Source organism: Lepeophtheirus salmonis, chromosome 4, assembly GCF_016086655.4.
Source record: "Lepeophtheirus salmonis chromosome 4, UVic_Lsal_1.4, whole genome shotgun sequence".
In the NCBI taxonomy this organism is placed as follows: domain Eukaryota; kingdom Metazoa; phylum Arthropoda; class Copepoda; order Siphonostomatoida; family Caligidae; genus Lepeophtheirus; species Lepeophtheirus salmonis.
The window spans coordinates 43,794,845-43,822,232 of NC_052134.2; the positions used below are offsets into that span (position 1 = coordinate 43,794,845).

Genomic DNA, 27,388 nt, shown 5'->3' on the forward strand with positions numbered 1-27,388 from the left:
ATGTATACTTACAGGACAAATTCAACTATGAAGAAGGAGTAATTGATTTGTTGAACAAAAAGCCTAATAACTACCTCCACATTAAAACGTACCCGACTGAAATTAGAATGTTGGTGTATCAGTGTATCGTAAATAAAGCTCTAACCATGAACATTCCAAATTTGTTTAAATATTTTTTGCCTCATGCAGATAATATCAATATACCTAAGCGGAGTATTACAGAATTAATGTTTAGAGAACTTGGCATATTATCTAGTCCACAAACTGCAGAATTCATTTTAAATAATCCCAATGTCATGCTAGGATTTGATACAACCACACAAGAGGACGTTCACAACAAGGTTAATAGCTTATACTTTTTTACGCTTTTAATAGTGACGCCATAGTGTATAAGTAGTCGCGTGTTTTGTTTAGATTTTCCATCGTATTCTTAATTCTACAATTTGACAAGGTCTTCATTTTATTAAAAGACATTCAAAGCCATCGAGGATCTTCCATGTCGTAGTGAAGCATTTGAAGCTAAGTCTCAGTTTCTACAGGGGATCACTTTTCCATAGTGGACTACAGTGAGGAACTAAGAAGATTGTCAAATTTCACTCAAATCCATTAGGAAAATTAAATTGAAGGTTTATTAGTTATCTTTGTGCAGCCTTATCATCATCAATTCTATCATTCAATCCAAGAACAATATATTCAATCCATATATACTGTAATTACTTATAAGTTATTTTGGTTGACATCATTTGTTAGGATGACTATAAATTATCATAAGCATTCCTCATTAAACAGAAGGTACTAGATGAATACTCCTTGGAGAATGTGTGGAGTTCAATCTAACAAAAAATCATTTTACTTAGTCATTCCCGGCATTAAAGAATAGTCCATTGTGATAAAATGCAACATAATTACATATACTAGGGATCATGAGTTTAAAAAAAAATCCTAATATACATTGTTATGTTATGATTTAATTAAACTGAAGTATCTTAAAACGAATACTTTATTGAAATAGAACTGATTAATCCACAGTTAAACAGTTCCCATATTGATTCTTTGAGAGTTTAACACAAGAAGAAAACTTCGCTCCCAATTGCATTACAGTTTGCTAAAGAAGAACACTTTTACTTCGGGAAAAAAAATTTGCCCATCCAATTTCCAAGAAATTGCTCGAAAAGGTTTAAAGACTTAGCTAGAACACAGGCACTCACATTTCGAAAGTTTATTGTTTAAAATTAAATAATGAGCTTCAAAAAAAAAATATAATTTATATTAACCTTGGTTCACATAAACTCAATTATTTAACCACAAAAGAAAAGTGTGTTTCTGCAGTAGTAGACGAATTACCGGGAAGCAGGGCTGAAGATTATTTTAAGTATGTATGTTCAACAGTAAATGAATTCTGCGAAATTTACTGTCTCTTCATTGAAACTTCTTTTTTTGAAGACATTAAAATAACAATAATTAATAATATTAAAAATACTTTGACCGATCGATGTCCTTCAAATACTCCAGTTAGAGAAAATATAATATCAAATAGTATAAAATTTGATTAATTTATTCTTACAATATTCATGTCTTTAAAATTTTCAAAAAGTTTATATATATTTAATAAATAGTAATTATTATACAATATATTGATGTATGTATACTTATTCTTAAATAAAGCTTATTATTCATTCAATTATTATTATTACTTATTAAATATTTTTACAAATCTTTCAAATATTAGAAATAAATTGATTTAATTAAATAAATAAAATATTTATATATTAGGTTTTATAAAAAATATTTTATTATTCGTTATGTGCCATTATTATGGGAGTTATTCTAAATATTCAACTATAGAATAGTCATAAAAATAACCAAATTTGTAAGATTTATTTGGTTCTTTATTAGTTTATTTAGTACTAATAGTAGACATCAACTAAGCCTATTGTTTTAATGTCATATATTATTAAAAGCCTAGCTATACAATGCGTTGTTATGTTCGTTACGACGATGTTTTCAAATTCGACGCGGCATCTATTGTTCTAATAGACTAAACCAACAAATACTCATGAAAAGTGTGACGAGCCAAGCATAATTGCAAATACTCCGTCTATATCCAACCAGTTAAGGTAATTTTTGCATCATTGCATTTTTAAGCTATAATTAAATAATAGTTATTATATAAAAAATACATCATTATAATTTCTTGATTGTTTTTTTATCATACTTACTTAGTAGTAGTATTATGAATATATAAAAAAAGAATGTGTTATAAATTTGAATTAATAAAGCAACATATATGCATCTACAAAAATGGCTACATGAGAAGTACATTTTTTTCTTACTTCAAAAAATTTCAAAATTCGCGGAGAAAATTGCAAAAAACTTTTTAGCACTATTCTTGCACAAAAATAGTTTATAGTATTTATTGGAATTGTATAAGAAACACAAACCTACTAATATTTTTTTCGTACATGCAAAAAACAAAAAAGTTATGAAGAATAATGTTGTCGAAAAATAACGCTCGATAACAAGTTCATTTTTGCAAATATTGCAAAACTTATGTAATAAAAGGTTCTGGAAATTGAAAATACTCAGTTATCATTCTAATGTGTCGGCATTTTTTTGTGCAAAAAGCATCGTCTTGTGTCATCTTTTCTTATTAAACTGAATATTGACGTTTGATGAAAAAAGGGAAAAGAAGAGAGAAAAAAATCAAAAAATTATTCAGAAAATGACAGATATTTTAGTTAAACATAGATTTTTATTCGGCAAATTTATATGCAAACGATTCTATAGACAAATTTCTATAATCTTTATTTGATTTACTAATCCTATATTCCATTGTAAGTTCATTTTTTTGCACCTGAAATAAACGAAATTGCAATTTTCACTGATTCCTTTTTTACCCCATAACTTTTATGATTTTGAGTAAATTTAGAAAACGTAGTATATAATTCGTATAGTTACTTTTCAAACACCAATCACTTATTGATAAATAACTCAAACCCCTATCTAGTCTCCTTGAGCTGCAAAAACGGTCTTAGCCTATCCCAGCTCAAAAAAAAAAAGACCGATGCAAAATTTCGGCCTAATAGGCTCAATGATGTGGGAACGTATAATGGACATCTACATACAAATACAAACAATCTTTCTTATATATATATATTTTTTTTTTTTTTTGGGGTGGGGGGGGGGGATTGATTTTAAAAAAATTTGAAAAATTATTTTTTTATAAAATTCAAAAAGGATTAGCTATTCTCAAAAATCCAAATTTGTTATAAAAAAAGTGGAAAAAATTTCAAAATCCAAATTTCTTCAAAAAAAAGTAAACTTTTTGGAAAAAAATTTCAAAAATCATAGCTATTCAACGAAAATAAATTATTTTGGAGAAAATTTAAAAAAACCAATAGCCATTCACAGAAAATCAAAATAAATGAAAAAAAAAATTCAAAAATTTAATATGTTGGAAAAAACAAAATTAAATATTAAACTTCTTGAAAAAAAAAATTACATTAAATTTTCTAATAGTAACCAACAATTCCTTATTTAGGGGGGCTACAAACCCCTCTGGCCCACCCCCTGCATACACCCCCGAGATGTATAATAAAAAATTGATAAATTTGTGATAAACTGCCCCATTTTGACATTCAATATTTCACTATTTTCCTTAACATTAAAGAAAAATAATGTCTATTGTTCTTAAACTTAGTTGTTTAGAGACTTAATAATACTACGATCATGTAACAACGCTCTATAGATTCAAATAACTTCTTTTTATGCAACAACGGGCCTTGTTCCTAAACAGTAGGGATAAGTCAATCCCAAAATTTTGACATTCTATCCTTAATTTTGACCGATTGCATATTGTAAACACAAGCACAAAATACAAAGGATTATATTTTAGAGGGCGCTAAGTTTTTGGAATTATCTTGAAAAAAATCAACAAATTGATGAATTTAATTTTTTGAGAAAAACAAACATTGAAAAATTACTTTTGAAATATTTATTTTCAAAGAAAAAATTTAAAAAATTCACAGCTATGTACAAAAAATTAATTTATTGTAAAAAAAATTCAAAAATCCACAGCTATTCAACAAAAAATTTCAAAAATTAAGTTACAAATATTATTATTTTTTTAATTTAAAAAAACCAAAGGTTCTCAAGAAATTAATTTTTTTGGAAATTTTTTTCAAAAACTAAGATATAAATATTAAATTTTTCGGAATTTTTTATTCAAAATTCCAAAGCTATTCTCAAAAAATTAATTTTTAGAAAAAAATTCAAAAACTTACAGCTGTTCAGGATTTTAAAAAATCCAAAAACTAATGTTTCAAATATTAAATTTTTTTGCAAAAATTCGAAAAATCTAAAGCTTTTCAAGAAAAATATTTTTTTTTTAATCTCAAAAACTATATTTTGATTTTATACTTTTTGAAGAAAAATTTCAAAAATCCAAAGCTATTCTCGAAAAAATTAAATTTTTTGAACAAAAATTCAAATATTACATTTTTAGGAGAAAATTTTCAAAAATATATAGCTTTTTACAGAAAATTTAATTTCTCAGAAAAAGATTGAAAATTGATTTAAAATTCAAACAATATTAAATTTTCTATTAAAAAGCCAAAAGTTCTTAATTTCGGGAGAGCTCCAGTCTAGCAGCCCTCCCCTTTAGAGACATTCCACTATCAAAAATATCAACATATAACATATTATTTCAAAAGATACTAAGAGCTGATAAGACCTGTAATTGAAACTTACATATATGTGTCATAATATTTTTAAACATGACCAAATATTATGGGTATATAAATGTGCCTATAAGTATGCGAAACGGATGTGTTTTTGTGTATTTTTTTACAGAAAAATAACCACGCATTTTTAAAGGAATACTCATACTTGAAAAGCCTGATTAATATTTGGGAATATTAATCAGTTGTATAATATTAAATAGTTAGGTCAATGTGAATCATTTTGGAAGTTGCTTTGTATAAATGTTTGGTTTACGGGGTCAAAAGGTGTAGTGACCTGAAAACGTATGATAGAATATTGGTAAGTAATATCTATTTAGTGTCCAAAGTAAATATATTCGTCTCAAAATGACCATCGTTCACAAAAATGAGTTACTCAGGGGTGTCAGAAGGATTTTATTTTGGGGAAGACTTGATTTTTTGAATAATTTTTCAAAAAAAAAATCCAAAAATCCATACCTAACACCCTAGATAGTAAAACAACATTTTTTTGCCAAAGTTTATTTTTATTCATCAATATAATCTCCTTTTAGAACGATACAATCATTCCAACGTTTCTCTAGCCTTTCGATACCGGGTGTAGAATAATTTAACGCTACCTTCAAAATATACTTCCGTTTCGAAAATCACTTCCTCATCTGAGGCAAATCTCTTTGTACGGAGCATATTTTTGAGTTCTGTGAAGAGCCAGTAATCGTTGGGGGGGGCAAATCTGAAACACAATTCATACCAATTTTGCGGCTGTTTTTATTGACTTGTGACACGGTGCATTGTCTTGGTGAAAGAGCACCTTTTTCTTCTTCAAATGAGGTCTTTTCTGGTTAATTTCAGCCTTCAAACGATCCAAGAAACCAATATAATTGTGGCTGTTGATTGTCTTTCCATGTTCCAAGTAGTCAATGAATAAAATTTCATCCGAATGCCAAAATACAGAGGTCCTTCCCAGATGATGTTTGAGTATTCGGAAGGGTTTCTCTGTCTACACACCAATCAGTAGACTTTCGTTTTGATTATGGAGTGAAGTGGTGAATCCATGTTTCATCCATTGTGATGTACCGATGCAAATACTCTTTCTTATTTCTCGTGAACATCTCCAAACAGCTCTTTGAAATCATCTTCTCGTTGTTGCTTTTGCTCTGGTGTGAACAAACGCGGTACCCATTTGTAAAACTGTTTTTTCATACCCAAATGTTCGTTTAGGATAGTGTAAACACTACCTTTTGATAACTTCAGAGAGTCAACTGTCTCTTGCATCTTCACTTTGCTATTATCCATGATGATTATCAGGGTTTTTTCCGGAATAACCCTCTCATTTGGCCGATCAGAGCGTTCAGCATCATCGGTGTCCGTACGACAAAGTTAGAAATCGGCAAACCATCGTTAGATGATTTTCTTCGTATAATTTTGATATTTGAAATTTTTTACAGAAAGTTTCAGCAAAAAATTAATTTTAGAATTTTTTTGCCAAGTAATTTTAATTTTTTGATTTAATTTTTTTTTGGGCTACACATGATAATTGTCATGATGATAGGGCAATGTACAAACTATGTATGTAGTTAGGAGGTAGAGGGTTGAATTTGCTTAAAGATAGGATGGATCCACATTTCCTTGGATCTACGTCAATTCAGATCTTTAGAGTTTAGACGTAGATATTGGATTAAATTTTGGGCATCCAAACTTTGGGATCCAGATCCGAAACTAAAATTAGACGAATGCTTATCATTTATGTAATAAGCATTTTATCAGAAGTTTGAGCCTAAATAAAATAAGGTTACATGGTTACTGATTACTAATTCCGAAAGAATGAATAACCCAATGTTATTACTATTAGAAAAAAAGGAATCAGTCATTATTATTGTTATAATAGCATTGAACATGTCATTAATCATTACCTATGCAGTATCTCGCAACCTCTCATATAAAAAGAAATAGGAAAAAAACCAAACGAGTGGTCCAATTCTTCCAACTATAAAATTGCTATTGAATAATAGTTGATAATTGTTCATAGCTTAATAAGAACTAATTAAAATCCAATTTATTAATATTAAGAACACTCATAAGAAGAAAAGAAGAAGAAGCATCGACAGTTGACAACCAACAAATTTTTGTGTTAGTTAAGAATAACCAAGGGTTACCTTGCAAATACAAAATATACATTTTGTTTTGTTGCCAGCAGTTGATTTCTATGCTTCTTTTCTCTTATCAATGTTCTGAACGTTGATTTGTTGAATTAAACTTAGGTATTTACAAGCTGTTAACAATTCACAACAACTAATGGATAATAATTCCATGGTTGCGAAGAATTGGCTACCTACCAACTAATTTTGGGTCTGCTTTTTTAAATTTATTTTGGGAGAGAGTTTCGTGATACAATAAAGTAACATCTATTAATCTATAGTAAGCAACTATTTAAGTAGATGTCACTCCAAGTACTAATCAAGATCCATGGAGATGCTATGTTCCATAAAGATAATTTTTTATAACTAGGATTTAGTATTAAACAATACTATCAGCCTTTTCAGATCCTTTTGATCTTTTTTATGATATGTAAATTTTCGAGTGCAATACCTGTCCTATCTCTAATTATGTGTACCAAATGCAAACATGGAGCAGGAAGGATGCAAAAAACTTGCTTACATGCTTTGTAGATTGCCCATATAGTGTTATTTTTATTAAACATTTAATTGAAATATGCTTCTCAGAGTATTTATTGAAATCTTCAAAAATTGCTAATGACTCATGGCCTATGTTTCATTTCTTTCTGCGTGACACTGAAGTAAGGAATAGGAATATTACTTAATGAAGTTATATACTCATATAAATATATTTTTAATAATTATGTTGAAAAATGTCGTATAACCTTGCCCAAAATATTTATTTGCGCATAGTTTGCAGTGAGTGAGTCATGGCTTCATTGTGTGACTATGTAGGTCATTAATTATGATGTCTCTATTGATTTAATAATACAGGATCCATCATTTGATAAAGATAGTTTGATTTAGTCTTTATAAAAACATACCTTAGAACATACCACGATACGTATTTATGTACATAAAGACAGAAAGAGAGAGGTTGTGTTGAGAACTATTAAATTACTTGAAAATAAAAAGTTCCGAAATATTTATTTACTCAAACTCGTCATAAATATCTTTGAAAAACTAGACATAGCTTGAAATTGAAACATTTATATGAGTTTCAGTATTCAAGTATTTTGTAATTTATTTTTGAAATCAAGGAATATTTAATTTTTACTACAAAATAAAAATTTATAGATAACTATAGAAAATAAAGGATACTAATGATGCCAAATTAACAAATATTTTTTATGTAATTATTCATAACAAGGTATAGAAATGGTACCATAACCTACAAATTATAACAAATATACAAGTTATTTCTAGTTCTAAGAACCGTGACACTCTACAAGTTTAAAACTGATAGTTTTTGAATGCCCAGGCTAATGGCCACGGAATATTTTATGTTAAAAACGATTTATTTAGTAAGCAATATTTAAAATTCCCCTGTATTGATTGATCAAATGACCCACTAAAGTGATGGAACACTGAAGGAAAATTAGCACTTCCTAACCTATTTAAGTTAGCCATTAGATATTTATCAATAACCCTAACTTCAGTTTATAGTGAGAAAGTATTTTCATCGGTTAGGGAAATAGTTTCTAAAAAGAAAACGATATGCTCATTACTAGCTATGAAAATCTAGTGTAGAATGCGAATGTTAAAAAAAAAAAAAAAAAAAAAAATCAATATGGTAACCCTGACAATTTTATAATATGTTTTCGAAGAGATAATGCTCTGACTTTTATTAGTATACAAGAATGTTCAATGAGGTTTTGAATATAGTTGAATCTATTTAGGAAAGCATGTTCCCTACTCAGGAATAATGGCAACTGCTATGGAAAAGAAAATTCATTTTTCCGACTACCAATTCCAAAAAAATGGGGCAGCTAGAAAAACACCAGATTTTCATCGCTGCGCATTACCTTTCATGGTAACCTCGATTATTATAGTATTAATACTTATCAGAAGGGATGCATCAACTTTTTGCAATAACTTCCTTTGTATTTGACTAAACGTGATCCTGTGGAATTAAATTAAATATACCAGAGGTCCCAGTATAACGCGGTTTCAAACGCTTGGGGCTTGAACTACTCTGACTCCTCGTATATAGTGTAAAAAAACTATATGCAGGCTTGATCTTATCTAGTGGTAAACATTATTTTTTACAAGAGTAAAATTGACACGAGAGGGTGTGTGGCGACATTTTTTTTTTTTTTTTTGAAATTATCTGAAAATATGGCTAGGCACAACTTTCATTCATTATGTGAGCCCTCAGCTCTAATAATTACTTCAATACGAGTGCTAAATCCCTTGCAGACCCTTACTATGTAGTCAGACTCGAGCTTGGTACACTTCTTCTTGATGGAAGTCTCTAGAAACTAGACATACACGTGATGAGTAGCACATACCCTCTTCCCAAGATGGGCCCAATAGAGTAGTCCAAGGGGTTCGTGTCTATAGAGGAGGGTGGCCACATGTAGAGGTCCCAAATGTCCGAAAAGTTGTCTCTCAGGAAGGCCTAGGTCGATGACACAGATCACTGTCTTGAAGGGAAAAAAAAGTTGTCACCGAACTTTTCTCTAGCCCAAGGTAGGACTTTCTTATCCAGAAGTTCGAAATAGGCATCAGAATTGAGCCGCTCCTTCCTCTCCACAAAAATAGGAAGACAGACTCCACAACGCCCAAGACCATGTTTCCGGATGGATTTTTTGTTCTGAAGAAATATCTAAGTGAAGCTGATACATTTTCTGGATGTTCGGTTGTGATGTAACAGCTGTTCTGCTTATTCACAGTGGCAACAATGGTGAACATTTTTGATCAGAATGGAGCAAAACTTTTTCCAATTTTTTGTTGGTCTTGACACACTTTAGAATCTTACTTGCTCTTTCCTACTGTCTCAGATTGCTGTGTACAGAGATAAGATGTCTTGTTGTACTCCTCTGTGATTTGTTACCAATGTCATTTGGATTGAAAATAATAAAATGTGTACACTTGGTAATTTGAAATATATAAAAATCTTTCCACAATAACAACATTTACTTTCTTTGGGGGATGACTCTTGGGTCTTTTTAGGCTTCCTATGTTTCGCTTTTATTGTTTTTTTAGGCTTCTGAGTACCTTTAGGTCCCATATACTCTGAAACGAATGCAGAGTCGTCCTTTATCATATCTTTAGAGTGGTTCTCTGCGGATTCAACTGCTCTCCCCACCTGAATCACATCGTCTATTTTAATCATTCTCTTCTCGAATACCAGTTGGCGTAGTTTAGTTGACCATCTATTTTTAAGGATAGAGGCCACAATAATTTCGTCTTCATACGAACGACGACACCCCTAACAATTAAATTTGCTAAACCTTGCTTGTAACTTAAGACACGTCACGAAATCATCCGTGGGCTCTCTGCGATTTGAATGAGTTTTCATTTCACTGAAAAAATACCGTAAAAGTGCAATATATGGGTCTGCTTCTCCCTCTAGAACGATATATATATAGTCTTCCTCCACTGTTGTACTCCAGGTCCTGCACAATGAACCAATAGTGCAGCCATGTAATCGGGGTCCATGGTGCCAAATAAAGATAAATAAATTATGGACTCGTCACTCCAGTCCGCCCAACGATGGCCCCTACGAGGTCCAGACAAATGAAATGGCGAAGTTTATTCACTAATAGATGACCAACACCGAAAATGCGCCCAGAACATTGGTGTGTCCTCTATAAAAGTCATTTCTTGCCATCAAAATCAAATGTGCTCGGGTCACAACCACATGAGATAACGTGGTCCTTTAAAATAGAACATATCTTTATTCATCCCCTGGAGTTCTTTGTCCCGGACAAGCTCCATTTTTGAGCACTCTCCTTGAAGCTCCTTGAGGTTCAGCCGTGGGAGTAATTTCACCATCCAAGTCAGCCATATGTTGTGTTCTTGCTTAAAGATACAATCAATATATTAATTTCCATTCTTGTCGTCAGATGTTGTGTTCTTAACTAAAGATACAATCAATATATTAATATCCAATCTCGTCGCCAACCCAACGGCAAAAGGAATATAAAAGAGGTGATTCTGGACGAGGTATAGATTAAAAAGAGTATATTATACGGATGCACTTAAATACACGACTAAAATATATTAAAGCTAAAATGTAAGGAAGTGACCCAACCCATGGGTAAAAATTGAGTAACAATATAAAAATGTATAAACTTGAATACATAAAATATTAAAAGGTACACAATGATAACTAATAAATAAAAAGGATTGACAAGACACTACTTGAACGCGTTGTTACCTTTATTGTACTAAGCTAACTTTCCTCCAAACATAAACGTGTGGAAATGCAAAAATTTAACAAACAATCAATCATAAGGGAATGGGGAAAAGAAACCAAATAATTGATATCTGACAACAAAATACTCTGTAAATTTTAACTTTTGAATTTATTTATTTTTAAATTCCGAATTCTTATAAAATGTGAGTTCTAAAGGTTAGAATACTTACGATGTAAAAAAACTTGTTGCTTTGCCAAGTCGACAGACTCAATTACTATTTTTAGAGATTTTAAATGTGAGCCTTGTTTTATCAAGGATTGTATTAAATTATCTCTGAAAAAACGAGTTTTTCAGAACCAAACCATGAAGGAATGATAGTTCTTTGTGTTGATGAAATGGAAGCTATTTTTTTTTCTTTTTTTTAAACTTCTGATAAAGTTAATCGAATATTTGGACCTTTAAGGAAGAAAGTAGTAGAGAAGGTCTGAGGACTTTCTCGTGTATGGAAAAATCAAATATTTGCACAATTTGATATTCCTATGACAAAGGAACTGCTGTTTACCATCATTGAAATATTTGAACTAGCTAATATCATGAGTCTTTTGAACTCTTTTGCACTCCTACAGCCCTGATGCCAACTCCTTTAAATACACCTTTTTGGTGAATGTCGGCGGGAAGGCCTGCAGTATCTTTTATCCAAACACCGAGGCCCTCAAATCCACTGTCAGCCAGTACTGGGACCCCATTAAATAGTACTTCATCGGCAGCAGATCCCAGGCCTTCTGCCACCTGGAAGCCATCATTGTTGCTAAGTGTGGCTACATTAATGATTAAGAGAGCTCAGATACACATCTATTTATTGTATTAATTTTGGTGAAATATTATTGTTAATTAATAAATCATAAATTTCAAAGTGTTCAGATTTTGAAGGACCACTCGGTATTCTGTTGTATAATATCGGGCCGTGCAAAAGTTTTGAGACTAAAATGAACGAACTAAACAATGATGTATTTCTAATTGTCTATCCATTTAATATTCCACACAGAATTCTAGTAATATATTTTACAATAATTATATTAATAATTAAATTATATTCTTGAATATAACCACAGCTATAAAGACTTCCACAAAATGGGGGAGAACTCGCTACAGGTGCTTTTCATGTAGGCCATAGTAGCCCTCTTCATTGACTGGGTTCTTTCAGGCTTCAACCCGATAGTAAGACTTTCAAACTCTACCTAAGTTTAGTTATCTTTTTCGTAGTTTTATCTATCTATAAGGGTATAAATAACTTAGATAATAATTAACACTGAAGAGGGAATTTTCTTTTCCTAAGCTGTTGTCAATATTATTTAATTTCTTAAGAGTGAACTTCCTTTTCTAGTACATACAGTTATATTCAAAACCAAATTTATTTTTTTTTTGTGGTTTTAAAGGCAAAGAGTAATACTGAAGATTTAAAACACATATGTTAAAGTAAATAATAACCAGGGGTAGGTATTTCAGAGAGCACGAGGAGAAGGCGGAAGCGATACATATGTTACTACGGAATTAAGAACATGTTAACATTAGCTGCATGTTCTATGAATTTGGGGGGAGGGGGGGAGAAAATCTATCATTCCTATAGAGAGGAGAAACTTCAACATTTATGGTAACATTAGTGAAGGATTATATTGTTAAGTTATATTTCAATAAAATAGTTTGAGGAAAAAATAATTTCGCTTCATTTCAATATTTTATAAGAAGTATTACAATCATCCAATTTAAGCCAAGAATGCCCCATTCTGTTCGATAACTTGCTGCCAACGACAATCCAACTTCTTAATGCCCTTTTCGTAGATGCCCTTGTCCCTATTGGCCAAAAACTCGGACAAACCAATTTGCACAGGCATTTATTGAAGGCAAATTTGTACCCTCAAACATGTTGGCCATAGACAAAACGGTATGGTAGATAGAAACAACTTCCCATCTAATCTCGCGGAGCTTCTGGCTCGTCATAAAACCTGGTGTTGTCTTGATATCTTGTTGTCTCCTACTCACCGATGCTGATCGCTTCTGTTCGATCGCCAGCTTCAAACGCTCGAGTTGTTCACAGTAGAGGGCAGAATTGAGTGGAAAAAAATTGCTGAAACCACTGTTGTTGTGCAACACGAACCAACAGAGTATAAGCCCCGTATACATTGCAAAAAAATATCGTAGCTTTTGGCGTTTTTTCCTTTTCAAGTATTAAAAACGGAAAATAGGGCGAATATCTTCTAATGATACCTCCAAACTCGACACTAGGTAATTCATGACTGAACCGTGTAAGTGCTATACTGTTACGAAAGATTTGTAATATACACCCACACCTTTACAACGCCTTATCGTATGATCTTAGGTGACCAATATACTTAGTTTGAAAAAAAGGAGGCGGGAAATACGAAATAACTTTTTCCCTATATTACCTATAATATAAAGTAATAGTTATATCATGCATTTTTTTTCAATTACACCAAAAGTAGGTGGGAATTCATCATTCAGAGTGAGATGTTAATACGGTTGTTAGGAAAAAATGGTAAGGGAAAAAAATGAAAACTGAGTAAAAGAAATGGCACAATTCTTGCAGATGATATACTACCTAGCAGTAGTACCCGGCATTCGCTGGAGATTTTAGGTGTCGAACAACGGACATACATTGCATTAATAATATAAGTGATAACTCCCTAACAAATCCTCATTGTAAATTTCCATTTTTAATGAGTACAGTAACACGTAGTTACGCATTACTCATATGTTCTCTCCTCAAAAATAAAAGAAAAATAATAACAGCTTGATAATTTTTTTTACTTATGATTTGATGTGCTAGAGAGTACTTCAGTTCGTTCCTAAGCCTGATCTAAAGTATCATTCATTTTTTTTAATATTTTTAATATGAGTTGGCCAAAAAGCCTGTGAGATTTCATTCGTTTTTACCAGTGGTGTTCGCTGGGGGTGGGCTGAAGGGGCTTTAGTCCCCACACAATTAAATATTTTTTTTTTACTAAAAAATGTAATATTAGAAATTCAATTTAGTTTTTCAACTTTTTTTTCATAAAATTTTATTTTCTGTCAATAGCTATTGGTTTTTTTAATTTTTCTCCAAAAAATTGAAATATTTAAAATTTAATTTTCTAATTTTATTCCTAAAATTTTATTTTTCTGTGAACAACTGTCTTTTTAGAATTTTTTTTCAAAAAGTTAAATCTTTTGAGAATTTTTTTTCCAAAAAACTTAATATTTGAAGTTTAATTTTTGAAATTTTTTTGGAAAAAAAATTAATAATTGAAGTTTAAGTTTTGAAATTTTTTTACTAAAAATTTAATTTTTTAGTACAGCTGTGCATTTTATAATATTTTTTCAAAAAATTATAAAAACCAAGCCCCCTTCACCCCCCTCCCCACAAAAAAAAAATATATATATATATAATCCTGCAGACGCTCTATTACATACCATTTTTATACAGTTCTATAAAAAAAATTCTTTTTCTCTAATTATTTTAGCATGGTACACAAGCTCAATTTTATTGTAATTTCTTAGATTCAGTATCTACACTCAACTTAACAACACTATACTTTTAGCATAGATCAATAAATACGTACTTTGCGTTACTAATATGAGTAATATGATAAAAGAAAATTAACAAACACAACAGGGATTCGAATATAAGAAGCTATAATCACTTCTTCGTTATCAATTGTCAATTTTAAATCATAAATTCGGCAATATATCCCTGTACTTAATTAAACATACTATATGCTTACTGTCTATAAAAATGGTATTCCTTTATTGTCCATTCCGACCCTTGAATGTAATAAAAATATGTAATGAACAATGATGTAAATCCGGTGTGTTTTTTAGCAGGCCCGTTAATTTGTAATTGGCTGTATATATTAAGGAATTTTCTTTTCCTAAGCAGTTGTCATTATTACTTAATTCCTGAGTAGTGAACATCCTTTCCTAAATATATTCAAAACCTGTTTGAACGTTCGTGTGTGCTCATAAAAGACAGAGAGTAACCTCGAGGATTTGTTGCAGAGTTATAATTGTAAGTCCTTGTTGAACTCAGAGTAGAGTTGGGTATCGACATAGGAGTAATTCTAGCAAATGTCCGTTTTTATATCCTTTTCTCCTTCCTCCCTTGTCACAGCTAATTGAAGCCGATCTAATGAAATGTCGTGAACATTATTTTTTCTCTCTTCCAAAACATTATTCAGATTGTCAGAGTTAACATGTTGATATCCGGTTTCCTTTTTAACATACCCATTTTACAATGATTTTCATCATTGGTTATAGATGAAAACTAAATATTAAAATGGAAAGATCACTATATTTTTATCTAAATGTCCTACTTTTCTTAACTCTAATCTATTTTTAAAAAATGCTACAAATCTAGACAATTAAAGGAATTTTCAGTACATATTACTTTGATTATATTTAAACTATTTATCATAGGCATCAAGTTGTACTGAATGTATGTAGTTTTTTATTTTTATTATTCGTAATTCCATTTGACGGAGTTTTGTCAAAGTTAATAGGAAATGGCTCTATTTTCTGTAGTAAAGATATCGAATTTGATCCCCCAAGATTGCCTCTCCTTCAATTTTGATGAACTTTAAGATGTTAGTGAAAATTTTCAATATGAAGGAAACCGGTAATATTGCGCATAAAACCATTTTAATAATGACCTTAAATTAAAGGATCATTATTCATCAATTCACCAAATAAAATAACCTTAGAAGGTTTGAATCAAAATAAATTAGGTAATAACAAATTCAATTTTCAACTGTATAGAAAGAAAACAAACAAATATAAGATGCAGAAGAGTTATAAAAGGATAAAAGTTACATCTATGAATTTGTGACAAAATAAATGGATAAAATCTTGATTTGATCATCATTCATAAACTACAATTCTACTTGAATAAAATAAGATACTGAATGTCGCATATGTAAACATAATAAAGTAAAATATGTTTACTTAGGATTATCAGAACATGAATATGATAAATAAACTTATTATCTTAGACTTATCAAACATAAAACACAAACACATTAGGGAGACAAATTTTAAATTTGGATGTAATTTTCATATGTTTAATTGATTTTCATTAATTAGAGAGGGAAATACTTCCATGGTATCTAAGAATTAAGCCAAAAAAGGGATTTGCGATACTATACACAAGGTTAATCATTTGTCACTACGTGTTAGGGAGTAGCTCATGAATTGAATATTTTCATTCTCTTGAAAGTTAATGATCCAAAACGATGTGAGCTCTTCCATATCATTATAAGTTAGTCCCTTATCACTAAAGAGACAGATTCCGAGAATGAAACGTCTTTGCCATTACCATCTTAATGAGGATGAGAGCCAGTTGAAACTCAAACGAACGTTTTTCATGAATATATGAGATAGATTCTCAAATAAAAATTATTTGGACGAATAACTAATTACATCACACACCATAATCTGATCAAATCAAAGAATCTTCTTAGGTGCATAGAAATACTATTAAAAAAGACTGCTTATGTTAACCCATGTATTTCCTAAAAATGTGTTAGTGATTTTAATGAAATATTAAACACTATAATTATAATTCATTTCGATTTATTTGAATTAAGATTGAAAAGCAAAAATTCATAAATCGAATGCAATGAAACAACATAACTCTTCACTCAATTTATATCAGTTTCATCATTTTGTGCTATTTTTTATATCAATTTACGGAAGAACCTTCCATTACATAACAGGAAAAGTTTGAAACCGAAAGAAATATTTGGAACTAAGATAAAACACAGCAGGAGGCTATGGCTCGAATGAATATTGGGATAAGAAATAACATCTAATTTGTCGAACGATTAATTATTTTTTTTCATTTTACTAGGTGACTCGAGATGTATTCGAAAAACCCAAACCTATACTAAATGTGACCATAACAAAAGAAGAAGAAACGAGGAGTAATTCACACTAAAAAAATATTTCTAAATGGGAGTCAGGCTCTGCATTTCCGTTTCAATTTTGTCAGCTATAACTGGACGAAATGTATTCGTCAATGACTGTTTTTTGTGCATAACGATAAGAAATCATATATAATATACATACATATTTTAATTTTTCGTCTTACCAAAACAAATCCTTTCTTTTATTTACATACGAGATAAAGATAAGACTAAATGTAACGCTGACGGAACAAAATTATTACTGCTCCATTTTACCAAGCCATAGTCTTACAAACATATCACCCTCCTGATGTTGATTGGATTTTTGATATCCCACACATCCTGACTTGAACCTTAGGCTTCTTTTGAAAAAGTATATATTATTTAAAAGAACTCTCTGAAATGAGGTTCCCATTTATAGTATTAGACATGAACATAATCAAAATTTTTTTTTTTACAGATACTTTTAATTATAAAAATAATTATTATCATGTAACTATAAAATTTACATTGTAAGGGAAAAAATATTAGACATTAAAAAAACTAACAAATATATAATTTTGAAAGTAGAGACATTTTAAAAATATACAGATTTAAAATTATAGCTTATTATAATTAACTGATGATTTTGTGCACGTATATTATTAATATAATAGCTTTATGAGGATAAGGATTCGTTGCTATCACTTGATTCACTCCTACTATCCTTCTCAAATTTTTTTTTAAAAACAGATTGATGAATGATCTTCAATATGAAGTATGTCCAAGTAACGTTGAGAACTAATAGTACTGAAAGTAATATATTAAATATATAATAAGCAGGAAACATTTCTAAAATCTGAGGAGCCTCGATTGTTGTACTATATAAAATCCAACAGGGATAGATTCCAATTCTTGTGACTATCCATACAATTGCAAAACAAACAAACAAGATATCACAAACAACATGATACTTTGCATATTTACAAAGTTTAGCTAAACCAAGAAAAATATCAGCAATATCATGTATAATCAAAACCAACGTTCCAACACGAGTTAAATTGCAAGTCCAAGAAAAGCCCATTAGAGCAATGGTAGTCAAATGATGAATGAACATTTCCCAAAAATCCTTTCGCTTGACATCATAGAATTGAGAGAATAAAAGGGACCAATAAAAAGATAATTCCACCATGTAATACCACCAAATATCCGTATCTATAAGGTGGTGAGGATAGTGATACCAACAATTTCGAATATCCCAAATCCAACTCTTCTTCAACATTATACTTAGTCCAAAAATGTACACACAAGTATAATATAAACACACCCATCCCGTCTCTGAGAATTTATCCAACAATTTGGATTTGTCTGCACCTCTTCTCATTCTGAACCATCGTTGGATCTTTCTTTCAGACATATTTAAGTTAACCGCCAAATTCAACGCCTCACGCTTGAAAAACGTTAAAGGCTTATCTTTATGCTTCAAATAATAGTCCTCCAGCTCAAGATTCGAAAGCATTGGAAGGTTCTTCTTGGTGGATCCGAGGCCAAGAAATAATCCTAAAGGACGAAACACGAGACGTTCGACCCAAAACCGTATAACTAGTACGAGGAGTGCCATTGGTATGGGTTTGTAGAGATCATTAAAGTTATTATACGTAAATTCTCCAGTGGGTTCCAAATTTCTCCACGTTATATTCGGAGGGAGCCACACTCCTTCATTCCAGAAGGAATTCATTGTCCTGTTCGTAGTCGTAGCCCTAAATCCTTCACAATAAAAAATTTAAAATAATAGATTTAGTCTCCGTAATTAGTAATAAGATGCTGTCGGTCGCTATCAGTCGCTGTCGGTCGCTATCCACCTGATTACGTCAGCTAAGAGTGTCAGTTCATACACACTAACCAAGGAATACTAGAAACTACAATCTCTAGTATTCCTTGCACTAACACAGATATTAAGTAATATTATATAAATATCTTCGATATTACAAAAACGAAGATGAGGGCAGCATGGGTTGATAGTAAGCCACAAGCCTATGCTTTTCGGGTACAGTTTATACACACGTCATATTTTCTCTTTTTATCTCAAAATTGGAGACCACGTAAACGGAAAGTTAAAAATCAACCCTCGCAACCTTCTACTATTAAGAAAATAACTTCGCTCAGTGAAGCTGCGCGAAGCGAAGAATATATTAATTATTGGAGAAGGAGGAAAGAGGGATTATTGAGCTTTTTGACAGTATTGTTCATGACGCCCATTTTGAAGACCTAAACTAACCAAGTTTAACAACAATGAAAACGTTTTTTTCATTGTTATTAAGGAAAATAGTGAACTATTGGGTATCAAAATGGGGTCAGCAAATAAAAGGACTTAAACCTTACTGTCTATCAAAAATGTATCCTTCTATAATGCATAGTTTTATTATTTATCATACCCTAATATATATTAAAGATATGTTATTACATCGTATCTTATTTCCATAAAGTTAATTGTGAATATTACAAATCTAGCCATTATAGGGATTTTCAGCACATATTACTTTGATTATGTTAAAATATCACTGTTTATCATATGCATCAAGTAGTATTCAATGTACGTGTTGAGTTTTTTTCTACTTTAAGCCCCTAAAATGGCGTCTCCTTCAATTATGATGCGATTCATTCCCTCTATAAAAGGTATCAACGCATGCTCAATATAGCTAAGACAAGTTGGCCTTAACCGATAGATATATTTCTCTCCTACAAGTAAATTAGTGCTGGGAATTGTGATTCCTTTTAGTGAATTGAATCACTTGAATCAGTTCATTAAAAATATTTTTTCCAGTGAATCAGTTATACCCCCACCCCTAATAAAAATAAGTTTCTACCATTTTTCGGAATGATTCGAAATGATATATTTTTAAATGTTTCCAACTTGATTAATCTCAATTTACAATGACGTCATGCTCTCACTTTAAAAAGAAGTGCGCGATATCTGTTTAATCCCAATGCTTATAGATTTAAACGAATCGGAATCCCACCAGAACTGCAGAGCTCGAGTCCGGAATGAGTCATTTTTTTATTGACTCGACTTGAACGCGGAACCAAGAGGACTCATATTTGACTTGCACTTTAAAAAACTTGGATTTAAATATATATAACATTGAGTCCAACTTCATGCTTTATCTATTTCCATAGCAAGATCTTGTCTACGACGTGTTATTAACTTATTATATGTTATGTTGTGTAAAAGTTGCAACTCGTATAAGAAAATTTTAAAAATTTCAATTTCTTCGTTTTAAAATGCTCTATTGAATTACGACATTGTTCAACTTACTATAATTAGAATGAGTCATTAGAACTACTGACTATATATTGATACTATCATTTCATTTTGATCTATTAAAATTACATGGTTATTATCTATTTATGAGTATTATAACTCTGGGTAATTGAACTTTACTATGTACCACAGATTACTTATATTTTAGTGCAAAATTACTCAATTAATAAATCGATCATCCATGGAATATTCAATTATTGCAATATCCTCATTCATTTAATATTAATTATCTAACTTTTTGGTTGCAATATGTGCAGTTCTCTCAGATACCTTTTTTTACTAAATGAAATATTTTGCAAAGAAGAAACATGAACTATAACATCTACATTAACTCAACTTTTTCTTCCCTTCTTCTGTATCAATTTCATATGAGTGATAGAAATAATGAGAATGAAGAATTACTATGATTAATTGAACAAATATCGGACCCTTATAATTCAAATGAGCGCATGACGTAATTATAAATTGAGAATAATCAAGGTGGAAACGTGCCATCATAAAGTATCAAAATTTAATTTGAAAGTACTTGAATCATTTAACATAATATAAATATTCACACTCAAGAGTACAGTATCTATCGATTAAGGCCAACTTGTCTGAGCATGTACCCCACATGCTCAGACAAGTTTACCCTTTAATAATCCCTTTCCTTCTACTCCAATAATAGTATATTCTTCGCGTTGTTTCACTTAGCGAAGTTGATTTCTTAGTTATTATTAAAAGGTTGCAATAATTGATTTTCAACTTTCCGCTTACGCGGTCTCCCCTTTTGAGATAGAAAGAGAAAATATGACGTCAGGGCAAAACTATGGACTGTACCCTTATTTTCTTTTATTTTTCATATGCATGAGAGGTGATAAAAATAATCATGAGTTTAAATACTATCTGGAGGAGCAAAACTCAAATCACGCAACCTGTTGTGGGAGTGAGGCATCATTCTTGATGAGAAATTCATGGTGGTAAAGTAATTTGAACTTTGTACATTTATATAAAAGTAATATTGAATTATGGCGTAGTTTAATTTTATACTTACACCACGTGGTAGTTTAATTTACTCCTTCATTTTGGAGTAACATTTGACATCCTCAATAAATTGTCATTATTTTGATTATTTTAAGCTCATGAATGGGGATATGGAAAATCTATACAGTATGGATACAGTTTCTAATTGATTCCACATCCAATAAAAGAAAACTTGCTTATCATAATAAATTAATTACATTATTATTCAAAGATCAATGGAGGATCGAATATTTCATATTAATTATTTGAATGAAACTCACTATATAATCATATACAGACACGAACTGAAGTTGATTCTTTATTTTTAAACTTCAAATTCATCAGTTAAACTGAATCATTTTTATAACTTTTTCAACACTTATTTTAGAAACCCCTTAAATAAATATGTACATTGATTTTGAATTGTAAATATTTAGTGAGTCCATCATTTTTGGGGGATTTCAAATATTCCCTCAAAATGAAAGACAAATTTCATGTACCAAGTGATGTTGGGATAGAGCTACAACTAGGGCAAATTAATACTTTTGAATAATTGTTCAAAGTTCATATTAGCTTACCAACGGGAATTTCTCATCTAAAAGGATGTTTTTCCACAATAATAGGTTCCGTGAATTGAGCTGTGCCCTTCCAGACAGTATGAAAGCTATATAGACGTAATACTAATAGTAATGAGTAATGAGCTATTACATCTAGTTTTTTGAAATTAACTTCTATTTCAAAAACTAGTCGACACTCTCTTGAGAAATATTTAACCTTATTTAAAAGATCGCTATTCAGGACACATAAATAAAAAACATACCGTGGAATTAATATATATATTAAAGAATGTATTTGTTTGGTTTAGACGGCCTAAGGTGTATAAATTTCTTTTTTTCTTGAAATACAATTAAAAATATCCTAATGTATTTACAGTTTATCTGCTATCTTATAGAAATGTGTTTCCCTTCTGAAAAAGTTATTGAGTAGCTTGCTCAAAGGTAATAAATACTAATACAATCAAATATTCGACTGTAAATAAAGTAGCATATTATGAGCTATTTGATTCTCATCGTGTCTTGACTCTGACGTGTTTATCAATGTAGTACTGTAGTTTTTTCTACTTTTATCCTAATGATTTCAATAATAGTGTTTAATTTACAATTAACTTGGAACTTGTATACCCAGAAAATAATTCCTATAAAATACCTTTTGTTTTAGACTCATTGATAATTTAGAACGGGGATAAATATTTACAAAATGAAGACACTTGATCTATTCATTAAGAAACTTTGTCGAATATCTTTGTCAGAAAACACAAGCCTTTGGAGGCATTGTTACCTGATATAATTATTTTTTAAGGTACCTTAATAATAATTATATTATGTTAAATTTATTTTTTCAAAGATTTGAAATAAATAAAAACTAGTCTACATTTTTTCAAAGGAACAGAAATGAATGATTAAAACAAATTATTATTTATGACCATATCAATGTAATAGCCGTTGGTTTGATATACTTTAGCTGTATATTTTTAAAATATGAAGTAAAACGAGTGCCATACTTTTATGTAGTTGCAAAAATTAATAGAGATGACTCCAGAGCGTCCGAAGGATTAAATATATATTAAGGGGGGCATGGTTTTTTTATCTTGAAAACTTTCAAAAAAAAAAAAAAATTCTAAAATTCCATGCTACCATTTTTTTAAATAATATTTTATGTTAAAAATTCATAATTTTTTTTTAAGTTCAATCTTTTTGTTATTTTGATGGCCTTTTTTAATCAATAGTGTCCATGGTTAATTGGAGGACGGTATTTTATAGAAAACAATTTATAATTACTTTTTTTTAGAAAAGGTCAATAAAATATGGTGTTAATTAAAAAAATATTATCGGCATAAATTAAAAATTTATAGTGTAGGCCCCTTAGTCAAGAACGGGACTTAGAGCAATTGTCCCCTATATCCTCTCAAAACCGGCCCTGTCATGAGCACATCAGATTTTGGTTCGACATCACATCAACAAATATCAAATCTCAGTGCAGGGATTGAGTGAAATAATATTAAATACGTAATTGGATCCTATTAAGGTAGTTATTTTTTCGATAAAAAAAGAACATGTAATAACAAGATTGATGTAATTTTTTTGGACATATTTGTCACAGATTTAGGTAAGTACATAATACATACCAAACTAATTATTTAATTATATAATTATCACAAATTTACAACATCATTTCACGATATTCTGATATCACAATGAACACAAATATATATAAAATCACAAAAAACACAAATATATATAAAATCACAAAAGTTTACATCCGTTTAATATTCAAGTAATTGGATGAGGGATAAAAAATGCGTAAAATACATCTATAATAATTACATTTTATTTATTAATGTGTGGTTTTGATTTTTAGAATTAAAGCCACTATAAGGGGAAAATTAAGAGGACTATTGCAATAGTTGCAAAGCCTAAAATAATACATAAAATTCGCAACATTCGATCCGGACCTTCATGCATATTATAATTTAACTCATGGAAGAGCACTTCTATAAATGTGATGTATAAAAACGTTCCTCCAGCAATGGCTTGCAGAATTAAAGCCACAATGTCTCTGCTTAGTGACGGAGGAAGATTCATGAGGCCTATTCCCATTGCTATTCCAATTGGAGAGGCTATTGAAAAGATGAGGATACAACCCATAAACACTTTCAGCACAACTTTTGCTCTAGTTAAATTAATTCCTAATGAGAATGCCATAATTCCTTTATGAAACATAACTGCAAAGACAAGGGCGAGAAGATTCTTTTGCTTTGTTTGAAGTCCAATGGCCAGTCCTTCAAAAAAAGAATGAAAGGCGAGAGCAATCAGGAGCATGAAAGATCGTATGATAGAAAAATTCCTAACTTGATCTTCATTTTCTCCTTCTATAGACTTATTTTCATCGTGTTCAAATGGTATTATTTGATGCAGATGGCGATCCTTGTAGGAGTGAATGATTTGCTCAATGATGAGTACAAGGAAAAATCCAATTAAAACGAAGAAACTGGGGAGTGGATATCCATCTAAATGTAAAAAGTCCAATTTTGATATCACACCGTTAAAATCTTCAAATAAATCAGGATATAAGTCTAAAAAGAATGCAGCCAAAAAGACACCTCCAGAGTAACATGATGATAAAGTTAAGTATTCTGAGAAAGAAGGGCCATAGGAGGCCAATTTAAAGGGTATAGTTCCAAAAATCACTGTAGATATGAAAACTCCAACAATAACAAGGATTTTTTGTACCAAAAGTAACGACATTGTGATTATTTAGGATTATTCTGAACTGTTAGTTATTTAGAGTCTTGTGACGATGATATATTTATGAATTATAGAGGAAACATGGAATTTGGAAAACGCAGGGTTATATTGCAAATGTAAAGATAACACTAACTATATTATTATTTCCTCTCTAGTTACTTGATCAACACTGTGAAACAACTAAAGAGCAGAGGACGACGGGAAAAGGAGTGCATCCAGTATCCGTGCATGGATATATCTTTTTTCTATCATATATATTTATAATTATATGTAATATATACATATCAATAGTGACTACTGACGAGTAATAATCGCGAATTGCATCACTATTAAATACACTATCTTTAATAGAGCATTTTTGCGTGACGTCAGTAGTTTTAAAGGACTAAACAACCAAGTTTTAAAACAATTAAACCCCTTTTTGTCATTAAATATTAAGGAAAATAGTGAACTATTGGACGTCAAAACAGGACCAAAAAATAAAAACACTTTAACCTCACTGTCTATAAAAATTGCATTTCTTTATTGCCTAATTTTATTATATATCTGACCCTAATATGTATTCAAAATATGTTATTAATTTTAAATATTGCAATTCAAATAACACTATATTTTTCTTAAATTATCCTAATTAAATAATCGATCAAAAAATAAGAAAAAATTGTACAAATATAGACATTTTTTGGGATTTTTAGCAGCTTTTTTACATATTACTTTGATTTAATTCAAATATCAGTGTTTATTATTTGCATAAAGTAGTATTCAATATAGATTGATTAAGTCTTTTTTTTTTTATTCTTAAGGACATTTGAAGAAGGTTTAAGTAAGCTTTATTAGAAATTTGTCCTTTTTATATAGTAAAAATATCAACTTTTGGCCCTCCTCTTCTTCAATTATGATGTAATTTATGACGCCAGTAATAGTCCATACGGATAAAATGTGATAGGCAGCCTATCGGCTATCACTTATCAGTTATCCTGTATCCGCATGGCTAAAGATAAAAAACCACTCGATGGTTATACATAATCGTTAACAGAAAGGAGTACACGATCCGTGGTTTAGCAGAAATACATTATTAAAGTATTTTATCAATTTAAGAATTGGCGTATTATGACGTTATATTTATTCTGATTAAATAATAAATATTATATTAGTTCTTGGACTACTATAAAAAAATTATACGTCCAAGATTAGCTATACTAGTAATCGTATATAATAATAAAGTAAAGTATGTCTGTCTGTATATATGAAAACGAGTCACCGGGTGCTCTCGCCATAGTGATCCATGATGTATATCAAAAACATATTTTGATCTAAAAAATAACAATTTAGCCTTATTAATGAAATATTGCAGGCGTGTGCATATAGCATCGAACGTGCACTGTATATACGAGTATGTTAAGATTTAAATAAAATATAAACATTGATATGTTAAAAGGAATTTGTTTTTTTATTTATTAGTGATCGCTCTTATGACTAAAGTACTCATCAGTCATCTCAACATTTCAATTTTTTCCCTCAAACTTTTATTCTTGAGCACACTACACGTCATTAAATGTTATAATAACTTTTAAGTATTGTGTAGTTATATATATATATATGAGCGTGCTCATGAAAAGGGATACTAACAGCAATCTTCCATATTATTAAATCAAAAATTTCTTTTTAACCGACTCCTAATTACTCCAGGGAATGCAGAGTACTACCAATAGTATATTATATTATAATTATGTGGTTAAGCCATAGAGATAAAATACACCAATAAATATATCTAAATCTTTTTTATCTCCATGGGTTAAGTATGAATATGTTTAGCAATTAACAGGTATAGATATGAATTCTAATAATATCTGGAGTGAAAAAAGGCTAAATTACGTAAACTCACGTTTGCAAAGCCTTTTTCTTTTTTGATTAAAATCCAAATTTCGAAAGCTAAGTTAGTTCGTACAACTATCACTGATTCAGTGGGCTTGTCAATTGATCGGCATCAAAGAATCTAGATGAAGTCACTTGCTTCTATGATGCCTTTTCCAACTGAACAACATGTTAAAATGAAGTTTTTAAACCAAATTAAAAAGTTCTTTGAGTAAGTGTTTAGACAGGGGGCACTACATATATACATGGAGAGTGTACTTCTGTTCAGAAAATACATAGGCTGACATAAAAATCATCTTTAGTATATCTACGTGACGTTTGATTGAATAAAAAATTATACGTAGATATACTTAAGATGATTTTTTATGTCAATCTATGTATTTTCTGAACAGAAGTGTACTCTCCATGTATATAGTGCTCCCTGGTTTAGACATTGGGGTTCCACATCCATTCCCTCTAACTTTTTTCACCCTACAAATCCATTACAAAAGAGTTAGCATAAATGGAATTTATAGCGTGAATTGTTTACCTTAAAGTTAAGGATAATTGAAAGACTCTGGGCAAAGAGTGGACACTCAAGGCAAGGAAGGTAGGGTTTAGTGGTTCTCAATTATGATTGGCTTAAAATTAGAAGCTGCGACATGTTCCTCCAGCTAGGCACCCAGCGAGGGGGGGGAAGGAGTGAGTCTCCCTTTAGTCAAAAGAGAAGAATAAGGACAACTTCGTGAGCAACATATTCTTCCTTGTGTTTTAGATTGAATTGTTTATTTTTTCCTTGATCGCTCTTTCCCTAGAGTCCTTGGATAATCTTTTTGGTACATGAGGTACAATATGACGTAGTTACCTCTGTTTGTTTGTTAGTCACCAGGATT

The 27,388-nt window shown here is 30.5% G+C and overlaps 2 protein-coding genes across 2 annotated transcripts; both read right to left on the reverse strand.

Annotated features, from left to right (window-relative positions):
• Positions 1-17,478: 17,478 nt before the first annotated feature.
• On the reverse strand, positions 17,479-19,082 carry schlank (ceramide synthase schlank). Its single transcript, XM_040710233.2, has one exon. The coding sequence runs from the start codon at positions 18,748-18,750 to the stop codon at positions 17,692-17,694; it is 1,059 nt and encodes a 352-aa protein (XP_040566167.1). The 5' UTR covers positions 18,751-19,082; the 3' UTR covers positions 17,479-17,691.
• A 4,324-nt stretch (positions 19,083-23,406) lies between these two features.
• LOC121116036 (zinc transporter ZIP1) lies at positions 23,407-24,973 on the reverse strand. Its single transcript, XM_040710235.2, has one exon. It carries the CDS (start codon positions 24,639-24,641, stop codon positions 23,766-23,768), a length of 876 nt encoding a protein of 291 aa, XP_040566169.1. The 5' UTR covers positions 24,642-24,973; the 3' UTR covers positions 23,407-23,765.
• Between the last annotated feature and the right edge of the window lie 2,415 nt (positions 24,974-27,388).

Bases quoted from the DNA above. Each gene is read 5' to 3' on its own strand.
- schlank (XM_040710233.2), bottom strand. From the start codon at position 18,750: ATGAATTCCTTCTGGAATGAAGGAGTGTGGCTCCCTCCGAATATAACG.
- LOC121116036 (XM_040710235.2), bottom strand. From the start codon at position 24,641: ATGTCGTTACTTTTGGTACAAAAAATCCTTGTTATTGTTGGAGTTTTC.